Below are 10,873 nucleotides of genomic sequence, written 5' to 3'. Positions count from 1 at the left end.
CCTGCTGAAAACAGAAGTACTTGAAAGCTCATAACCATTTCCCTTAGCAAACCAAAAGTGTGAGTGAACCAGTTGAAACTTAAATTTTTTTAAAGATTTCATGCTCAGTTGAGTGTTACACTCAATTAAACGTATTATCTAATTAAGCGTGATTCTCTGAAAAAGACTGTGAAACTGCAGAGCATTTGTTGTTGCCTTCAGTGGGAACAGGGTGCCACTCAAGATCCGGAGATCAAACCTGTAAACAGGTGTATATTTTCATAGATTTTAACACCTGAAAGGTTAGCTATGTCTTTTATAAACTTTGCTTAATTTCTGATAGCAGTTTAGCCAGACTTCAGATCCAAAAAGAGATGAATGAGGAGGAGGAAGGACATGCTGGTTTGTGGCATGGGCCAGGGGTAGGGACTGTGTCTTCTAACAGAAGATCTATGAGACACCCAATGTCATCAACAGGTCATAGGCTCAAAGCAAACGGAGATACTTCTTGACGCAGTTCAGTGGTGGAACGCCTCACTTGTTCTATGAATATAAAATTGTTTTATATTCACAGGCTTGTATTAAATAACATAAGATGGGAGAAATCTAGGTGAGACCTTTGGGCAGAAATGGTTATTTCACTGGATTTAAATACCAGTGCCACTCATACCTATGTACTTTGAGATCATGATTGCTAGTCATACACCTAGTCCTCTGAATTAATTGGACATTATGAACTTTTCTTGCTCACCAATATTGCAAACCCCAATATTGCAAGCTTCTGCACCAAACCGACCTTTTCTGGACTTGCTCATCTGTCATTTTTATTTTCAGAAATGGCTCCAAACCTGACAAACATTTGTGATATTTGAGAACGCACCAAAAGGAGTGAAAATACTTTGGACCATCCTGGTTTTTTTTTAATATGGGATTCTTCACTGGGGATATTAAAAAGGTGTCAGAATACTTCAGGTCCTGTTATAAAAACCAGAGAAATCAATGCCTTAGTCTGTTGATGTCATCAGCTTAAGATTCATGCACCATTGCAAGCTTTTAGGGTCAAAGACTGGTATTTTGTAGTGTCTATTACTTGGCTTCCAGCATTCATAATGCGTATGGTAAACATATTTTGACAGTGCCAGGGCCAAACCATATAATAAATCGTATTTCTGCAGAAAAGCAGCATGTACAATAGGAGAACAGGATGAATAAGGTGCCTGTTGTTTGTTGATTTCATAATACTTTTGTTTCTCCCAGTAGGCTTAAGTTCTCCACGCAGACTGTTACACATGTGCAACAACTCAAATTATGGCTAAGCGGCTGCTGTGGTTTTGGCCATACGTACTGACTGTGCCATGTGTCTCTGCATTGCAGGAAGCTGATGAAGCACTACTGTGCAACCTGGAGCTGCAGATTGAGTCCCAGTTCCTGCAAGATGACATTAATGCCACAAAGGACAGATACAAGAAGGTAATAGGTTGAATTTGCCATCTTCTTTAGATCTTCCTTCTAGAGGCATGTGTGAAGCTTTGCACTTCTTCATGATCTGTTCCAGTGGCAAATTAAAGCAAATCCCCTTTGTGTTTTGGTGAGTCAATATAGCGTTATGTATTTTCAGTGGGTGCAACAGCTGCAACGTGGAGGTCAAGCCCAACGGCTGGATGGCTGCAAGCATCCGAATTGAATCCCTCAGGGTCTAGTATCTACACCTGTAGCAATGTCTTGAATTCATTGACCTGTTACCATGATTCAACCCAACAAGCTAGTCAAGCTGTTTTCTATTTCATGCTAAGAAGTGCTATTGCTTTCATCAGAGGGGGATTCCCAGTTTTCTGGGCCAGAGCATTCCAGTTAATCATCAGAAATAAGCCTGTGGTTGTATAATTACGCTGCAGCCAACTAACACATGCAGCACCCTTCTCCTTCCTGGGAGAGCTCTGAGGCTTGGTATCGGGCCACTTTGCTGCTTTTGAAAGAAGAGGCTCGCTTTTGGACCACATGCAAAGGTATTTGTGGTCCTCATGTTGAAAATCTCCCGTGAAATCAGAAATCACGGAATCTTAAATTAAGACTATGAACTATATTGTTGCTTAGCCAAATGCTTTTACAAGCATTTGTACCTCAGCAGCACTCAAAATTGGGTCTAAAACCACATTCAAAACCCAAGTCTGAACACGAACTGGACTTTTATATGCTGAAAGAAGTAAATAACTCGGAATAAGCCCCAGAAGTGGAGCACATTGAAGGGTGTACCTTGCTATGGCATTTTCTGATGAAAATGTTTTTTGCTTCACCACAGAACCTTATGGAAATCCAGACCTACGTCAATGTCTTGCAGCAGATCATCCAGACAACCCCTCGTGTGTCCCCTATAACTACTGGCATATGTGAGGTAGGTATTGCTGTCGGTAAATACATGCTGCTCTAAGTAAGAAAGAGTCAATGTTTATTCCTAAAGTATCCCAGATCCTCTAACTCCCACTCCAAGGTTAGATGAAAACTGCAACAACTGTAAGTACTGAATATGAGAGAAAAAAATAATTGTAACTTTGGAAATACATATTAACCACCAAAATGGCTAGTTGAAAGGTAGTTGAAGTAGTTGTGCTTCCTATCTGAGGAGGAGCTGACAGGATATATAAGTATTTGTCCTGAAGGGGCAAGATGTGGTGAAAATTTGTAAATCAAACAAATTGCTACAGACTAAATGAAAACTTGGCGATTTCCACCAATGTGAATGGCTATGCCAAGAATGTTTATTAGTTGGAAGAAGGTATGACCAGCTACATCTACAGGGTCTAATTTCAACATAAGCTGTACTTCTACACTCCTGCCATCTGATGTCTTTTTTTCTTAAAGCCATGCCACAAGGGTTTACTTGAGGTTCAATCCTGATCTTTTTATTTGTCTTTTGTAATTTTCTATTTGTCTTTACAGTTTATTTCCAGTAATGGAATTCGTTTTGGCTCTTTTAAAAAGAGTGAAACATACTTTCCTGTACACATGTTGTCTTCTTCCAAACAGGAAAAACTGATAGCAGAGAGGAGGATCCCTGTTCTGCAGAGCCAGCTGGAGGAATATAAGAGCATCCTCTGCCAGCTACAGGCACAAAAATACAAGCTGCAGACAGAGGTACTGCCATAAACACAACCATGATGCTCATGAACTCTGCTCTTTTTATGGCCCCATGGTCTTTAACAGGGTCTGGTGAACTCAGTTGACTTGGAGATGTGTTTTCCTTTTTCCATCTTCAGCTATTTAATTCTCAGCCTCTTGGTGGCCCAAATCACCAGGTTTAGCTGGCCAAGGGGGGCTGTGGCTATCATAGCCACAATGAAGCCATCTTTGCTTACCAGAGTAGCTGGTGGGAGAAGGTTTCCATGTTGTCACTAGATTTCTGTGGGATGGAGTCAGCAGGAGGCTGTGTATAGAAATGTCACAATCGGGCTGATCTCACTCTCTTTCTTACTTACTGAGCTCAGGCTGGAAACTGACTCCATGAAAAATGATGGGGGACCTTCAGGGCTGTGCCAGGTCCTTTGCATCAGTGCCACATCCAATGCTGAGCTTGCTGTGAGAAGGACAGGACAGGCTTGGTAATCAAAACTAACGCCCTTTGAAACAGGTGTCAAGCTACGTTTGGCATCCTGCGTTCATCCCTGTCACTATTAAGTGCTACGTCAACACGTCTCCTGTGCTTAGACACCACCAGCACCAAAACCACCTGCCTTTTGCCAATTCCTCATTCGCAGAAAATGACTGGCCAGGACTTTCAGTCATTGCTCCCGCCCATTTCCCAGCCAAACTTGCTATAAATCAACCTTCCTCCTCCGGCCAGTGTCTCCGAGCAAGCATGCAGTGCAGGGACAAGCGTGCAGGGGATGGAGGAGCAGCTAAAGGCTACAGTGAATAGAAACCAGTCCTGTATAACTGCCAGTGGCAGATCTACCTACATGCAGTTTGATGTTTCTTAGTGGATAGGGGTGGAGAGCGACCACCTTATGCCTCCCGAATACAGCTTCCTTTGTGCCTCGAGTTGTCCGTCTGGAGTGGGGGGAGTGATATACTGGTATAAAACACCTGCTGGTGGGATTTTGAACTCCTCTGGATAGTCAGAGCAGCAGCTTTTAACTTTCTGAGTGTAACTTCTCTCACTAGGGCATTCAGGGGACGCTGCTACCCCCAGGTCTTTTCTTTGGTCTCTTTCTCATGTCTGATGCTCTGGTGGAAAGGACACACATGCTCTGGGAAGGTCAAGGTCAATGTAGTGATAAGTGAGATAATGAATCGGTATAGAAAAAAGGAGGGAAAATCAGCCTTCTGCTGGCAGATGGAGAGAGGCACTCTTTGGGGAATTAATCGTGCTGCTTTCAAAATCAAATCTTCATGTCCCATTTAGAAAGAGTTTATTAATTCATTCCTTCTCATGCCTTGAGATTAAGAGAGTGAAAGAACTTTGAGTGGAGGTCGATGATCTGCTTGCTTGCAAAGGTGGAGGCTGGAGCTGATGACTGAGGTGTCCTCAAGCTCCTTTGCTTTCCTGTTTCTGGACCTGATAACCGTTTCACAGAGAGGTTATCAACCCCGCCTTGTGGGCACTAGAGGGGTCTGTGGAACCTGTTGGTCCACTGGTACACTGCAATATAACCAAACTAATACCAAGGGACTTGGCTCCTAAATTTAGGCTTTTGAAAGGTTTTTGAAAATCTTGCCTGTAACATAGAGAAAAAAATCAATTATTAAAGAATCCATTAGCGAGTTATTGCCCCATTAGCTTTTTGTGAGTGCATCTCTTTAAAAGCTGTTTGAAAAGGGGAAAAAAAATCCCAAGTGATAAAGTAACTATAATAAATAGCTAAAAACAGCAGAAGAAAGTGAGAGCAGAATTACACTGCCAAATATCCCACCTGTAACTCCTGCCCCGTGTTTTTGCAAGGGACTCATTGCCACCTCCTGGTTGATGACTGGCGCTGAGGCCTAACTGCATAGCAGTTATTTTTATTGCTAAAGTAAAAAAGCCAAGGAATTAAATTCAAAAGGAAAGATTTTTATTTAAAAAAAGACCCTTCCTTAATCTTCAGTGCTTGGTCTGCGGACCACAGAGAAGGACGAACAGGTTTTGACCGGGCACATCTTCCCAGTTAAGCACTTCTGTTCTCCTCGTAAGATGCTGCCTGCTCTGCTGAGGCCGTCCATGGTGAGCTGTGGGTCATGCAGCGAGCCATCGGCCAGCCTCGCCTGCATGGGGAAGAAGACATCACACAGCTGTTCCCCCAGTTCATGCCAATCCTGTCATGCTTGTTGTGGAACAGAAGCCTTGGGATAGATAAGGGGGCAGGGGGGAGTTACTGGTTTTGAATAACCTAAACAGATGCAATTAAACTGCCCCTGTGTTTCAGCAGTGCAGCCTCACACGTTGTAATAAAACATGTCTTGCCTTTAATTGCCTTTGAAATATGGGGATGCTGAATGCTTCAGAGCTGCTGCTTTCACCCACCAATTTTGTTTACCAGACAACCATGCTGGAGCAAGCGATTAAAAACACCCAGGAGAGTTACGACGATGAAATTCAGCTTTACAACGAGCAGATTGAAAACCTTAGGAAGGGGATAGAGGAGGCTGAGAGGACCTTGGAGAAATACACGACCGACTGCCGCCAGCTAGTGATCTACCAGCAGTCCCTGGAGAACGAGCTGGAACGGTACAAGCGCATCATCGAGAACGAGGACAGCCGGTAAGGCTGGATTTCTGGACTCTCCTAAAGGGGCCAGTTATCTCTTTTATCTCCTTTCAAAAATGTATGTTTAAGGGCATTTGATGCACCCAAAGCTATGGCCATTTCACACCTTTCACTGGAGATTTCCAGGGATGGGAAGCTAAACAGATGCAAAATCTAGTCAAGGCTGTGCCAAGGAAAGGGTCAGAGCCATTTTGAGCTTCTTTCCATACAGTCTCCTTTCCATATACTGTCCTCGCGTCAGTGCACAGAGGTCGGGAGCATACAAAAGCGATTTGAACGCCCTCTCCACTGCCCGGGTGTTAGTGAAGCTCGCTGCGGGGCTCAGACAGGGCAAACGTCCCGTAAAACAAAGCACTCATGACAGCAAACGCATTCTTCAGGCAGGCGGGGAAAAAGGGCTAGACTAGAAGAAATTTGCAGGGATTTGGATTACGTTTACACGTACAGAGGAGTACTGGCTCCCTCTAATGTCAGCCGTCAGCCTCACATGTGAAAAGGAGCCGGGCTTTCACTGCAGCTCCCGGTGCTGCCTGCGCGGGCAGGCGCAGCAGGGCCAGACTTCAGAGCACCCAACCGGCTCTGGGTTGTCCAGACGGTGCAGGGGAAGGACACTCGCTAAAAGTCAATCTCACGTGGGGAACAGGTGTTTCATCGATTTTTCAGTGTCTTGTTTTGGACACTGCATTCTGGATAGGAGTATCTGATCAGGGTAATTCTCATCGCCAAATATCAAAACATGCATCTCTTGCATAGCAACACAGCACGTATGTCCTCCCTAGAGGCCAAAATATGTCAAGTTCTGGCAGAGCAGACTGGAAAGGCCACAGATATAGTAACTGGTTTGTATATAGGCCAGCCTCCTGATTTTAATTTTTAACACTTAATACCACAGACACTTCAAATATTTTCCAAGGAAGACTGTCAGTTTTCTTTTTGCCCTTCTGAAATCAGGTATGTGCAGGTAACGTTGTAATGGCTACCAAATTATATATTTTACTGGCCGGCATTTACAGCTCTTGCCAGCCTCTGCTGGGCATGGATTGGCTGTTTGCTCATCCAAAATCTTCCCATCCTTTCAAAGTGCCACGCTAAACTACAAACCTGTTGCTATGAGTTTTTACCACTGGTGTACTTTGCCTAGCGGAGCATCCCACATCTCCTGCTGGTGAAACCAGCCTCACTCCTGTGAAGGTGCTGTGGCTGTATTGATTTTCCCCCGACAAGAAACAGCGTCCCATCATTCTCTTTGATTCCTCACCACAGAGAAACACATTTCTGTAACCTCCATGTTTCATTTTGTGTAATTTCACTTGCTCTTGATGGGAGTAAGGGGGAGAGGTCTGACCGATGTGTGTCTTCTCCGGCAGGTTAAACTCTGCTATAGCAGGAACGCCAGTCACACTCTTCACGCAGATCTATAGACCTGTCCAGCCTCAAGCGTCGAGGGGAAGAGGTAAATCTGTGATGTATCTTCCTGTCTGTCAAGAGCAGCATCATTGTATTTTAAGCTGTTTTTCCATTTGTCTTCCATACGACCAGCTGTGACAGCCTGACTCGAGGCTTGCTAAGTAAATGCAACAATTTCAGCTTGCCTCAGCTGGCTTTCAGACAAGCTGTCAAAGGCCAAAACCACAAGCAAAAGAGTTTCTTTGCTAATTTCTGCAATTTACTACTTAGGCCAATCAATAGAGCAAAGTCAGAAGGCACCTGAATCTATGGAAAGAGCTGGGGGTTTTGTGCTGACTTGTTGTGAGTTGCCGGCCCACACTTCAGTCACATGCAAAGAGCATCAGGGCATGTTGAGTGCTGCAGGCAGAGGACACTTTTTGGGGCCTGTTTATGTCCCATGGCCTGGTTTCCTCTGAATGGCATGTCCTCTGTGTTGTATCATTGCTTGTTAGAATTAGGATGCTTGTAAACCTGGTGACAAGGAAAAGGCTGAGACTAAAATAGTGAGGCTGCTCTTAACAAAGAGGCAAGTTGGTTTATAGAAAGGTGCTGTAGGTACTAACATAAGAGATGACTTGCTATAGCTTAAATCTAAAGCTTGCTGGGTTTTTTTTACTAACAACAAACTGCCCTGAGAACAGAGATTAACTGTGAAATGAGGTTTTTCTCTGGCACGCAGGTGTAATTTTTATACCTGCTCTGTGAACGATAGCAGTTTCATATAAAATGCGACCACAATGCACGAGGCCGAATCCTCAGCAGCTGCAAATAACTACTGTCCTGCAAAGTGTTGCTTTATACCCACTGAGGATTCAACCCATCTCTAGGCACACCTGCAAGGCGAACAGGGCATTTTATGTGCGTTACTGTACCTGTGACACGGGACAAAACAGCTGCCTGCAGGAAAGCATATTCCTATCTGTCTATCCCCTTGTTCCCGTTAATTTCCAGTACCAACCTCTGCCGCCTCTGCTCTAGCAGTTCATGCTTTGAAAATCAGTAGCCTGCCCGCGCTCCAGCTACTGAGCTGTCATGGGCTCTGTGGCTACTGACTGCCCAGGAGATCAGCAACACGGTCTGTGGGCAGGGGTTCCCTCTGTGTGGGCCTGGATCTCACTGTCAGTGTTCGAGTGATGCCAAAATGTAGCTCCTCAGCACCACACCGCTGACTGCTTGGCTCTGTGCCTGCTGGCTGCTCGCTGCTTCCTCCTGATGTACCTCCCTGCATCTGCCCATACCCAAAATTGCTGTGACGGGAGGTGCCTGGCTCACTCTTAGCCCCCTTGGGACACAAAGGCGAGGCGTCCCCCTGCTGAGCTTGTCTTCAGAGGCACTGGAAGAGCTGGTGATAACACTTGCCTTTCCTGTCACCCCGCAACCCTGCATTCAGCGGGAAGGTTTTACATAAGGCTTTGGGGTTTTTTTCCTTCTTAGACCCCAGCAGAAGTTGTCAATGCCGGACAAGCTGTTTCCACTTAGTCCTACTGCCAGGCCATGCCTCTACCTTTGGGCACCTGGCTTCATTCTCTGCCTTGGGAGACGAGGTTTCTTGTCACATCAACAGGACCAAACCCTGCCACGGGACCTGGGAGGAAGGGGCCGAGCCCGTCTGCAGCAGCAGGCGCTGAATGCTCCTGCTGAGCGTTAGTCCAGGCCTAATAGGTGAACATGTTGTGCAGCTGCCTCTCTTACACGCACAGATGTCCTGTCCTCACACTGCGTATGGCAGTGGTGACCTTGGATGCAAAATGGCTGCATGGCCACGGGGCCCACGCAAAAGAAGAGGCTCTTTAATGCGCTGACAGAAGCTGTGCTCATGTTTGCTGCTGCATTCAGCTCTCCGGCTACAGCAGTGAGGATGAGAGGCAGCGTTTGCAGTGACTGTGTTCAGCACTGTTTGTTGTTTGCTTTGTTTTGATTTTTCCCTAGATATCACCCAGGCCGTGCAAGACATTGCCAGTGTAAAGCCCAGACAAAAAGCTCTGACAAAGAAAATTGCCAGGAAAAAGGAGCTGATGTCTAAAGACATAACTGACGGTCTCTCACCTGAAAGAATGTACGAAAGAACTCTGGAAGGTTTTGACCAAGATCAGCTGGAGTTTAGGCACGAAGGCTCAGTCCCATGTGAACCTGGGCAGGAAGGATTAGAACTTGATGAAAAAGAAGTGGGCCCAGAGGATGTACCTGATGGAGCCCAGATAAGTAAAGCCTTCGATAAATTGTGTAACATCGTGAGGGAGAAAATGAGAGTCTGCAAGAAACCAGAGCCTAAACCTGATGCCCGTCCCAAAGGGCGTTACGTGCTGGTAACAGGGGAGGAAGGCTATGAAGAACCTTGCATCTTGGCCCCCTTCGTCCCGTCAAGGGGAGGGATCACAGTTTCCACCGGCAATGGGAAGGTGATGAACGGTGGTGATGTGGAGCCCATACCGGAGCTGCCAGAACCTGCCGAACCATTAGAAAAAGAGAAAGGGGGTATCTGTGAAAGGAGGGAAGAGTTTGAACGCCAAGGTAAACGGGAAGAGAGGGAGGACATGCTTGAACGGGGAAAAAAACCGAGAGGAAAGATCGAGCAAATCACAAAGTATCCAGACATCTCTGAGCCTGAGACAGTTCCTTCCCCTGGTCTGATAAGCCCAACCGAGCCAGGAGTCCTTCGAGAGACAGAATATGACCGAGAAGATAAGCAGGGCCTTTTGTTCAGGCAAGCAGGCTTGCCCGGCTCCATGAGCTACGAGAAGGTGGAGGTGGTGGAGTCCATCGAGAAGTTTTCAGACGACAGAATTCAGACGTACGAAGAGACAGCAATGATTGTGGAGACGATGATAGAGAAAACAAGCAAGAAGAAAGCAGGTGACAAAGGCTCTTAAGTGACACACCCCCCCTTGATAGTCAACTTGTCTGGCATAGTTATTAAATGACTGTTTTTTTTCTGACCGAATGATACAGTAGTGAGGTTTTTGCTTGTTTGGTATAGAACAGATTGATACCTTGGTGGCAATTCTGTCTGACGTAGGCTCACTTTTGGTGCAATGACTCCAGGGCAACAAGTAATAGGCACAACCTATGCAACCGATTTTCATGATTAGGACAAGTTGAAAGTAATTATTATTATTACAGAGCTGCCTGGCTTTCCATGGTATCCGGGACAAATTTGCCACTGCCAGTGCATGTTCCTCTGCTGCTGCTGCTATAGCTGCCGTACAATTCCCCATCTCTCAGACAGCTGCAAATGTTAACTTGTGACATCTGGTTCATTTAATAAAAGTTTTGCCTTCTACAGAAGATACCCACTGTGGGTTTGTGTCGCCTTTACCGTTGACGGATGGTCCCTACTAGTAAACGTCAAGTGACGGGGTGTGCAGGAGTTTTTCCAGGGGAGAGGGGCTGGATACCTGCTGAATAACCAATTCCAAATCTCTCTTTTAGTCTTTAAACAGAGATGAGCTTGGCAGACCTTTCTTTTTGCATCTAAAGACAAACTCTCTGTATTTGAAATAAGCTCTTACTGCCTATCTTCTAAGAATAAAACTTGAAATTCCACCAAAGTGGGGGATAACGCTTGTAAAACATACTAAAGGCATTATTTGTCCTTCGCCAACACAACTAAAGTACGTACAAATGCCAAGAAGCTTTTGAGCAGACTGCAGCCCACCCGACTGTGTTTTGGTGTTTTCTTGTTCAAGTATATCGTTGGACTGTAGC

At 45.5% G+C, this 10,873-nt stretch overlaps 1 protein-coding gene across 1 annotated transcript in view; it reads left to right on the top strand.

The window, feature by feature from the left end:
• BFSP1 (beaded filament structural protein 1, filensin) overlaps positions 1-10,453 on the top strand; it is a 20,530-nt gene extending 10,077 nt beyond the window's left edge. Inside the window, exons 3-8 of the mRNA XM_010294802.1 lie at positions 1,354-1,449; positions 2,279-2,371; positions 3,004-3,111; positions 5,493-5,713; positions 7,087-7,172; positions 9,098-10,453. Of these exons, the coding sequence (XP_010293104.1) occupies positions 1,354-1,449; positions 2,279-2,371; positions 3,004-3,111; positions 5,493-5,713; positions 7,087-7,172; positions 9,098-10,038 (1,545 nt within the window). The 3' untranslated portion in view covers positions 10,039-10,453. The remainder of the gene's footprint in view (positions 1-1,353; positions 1,450-2,278; positions 2,372-3,003; positions 3,112-5,492; positions 5,714-7,086; positions 7,173-9,097) is intronic.
• The last annotated feature ends 420 nt before the right edge of the window (positions 10,454-10,873 follow it).

Source organism: Phaethon lepturus, unplaced genomic scaffold (genome assembly GCF_000687285.1).
Source record: "Phaethon lepturus isolate BGI_N335 unplaced genomic scaffold, ASM68728v1 scaffold12299, whole genome shotgun sequence".
Lineage (NCBI taxonomy): Eukaryota > Metazoa > Chordata > Aves > Phaethontiformes > Phaethontidae > Phaethon > Phaethon lepturus.
Note: the sequence above shows the minus strand (reverse complement) of the source record. Positions and strands in the feature narration are given on the sequence as shown.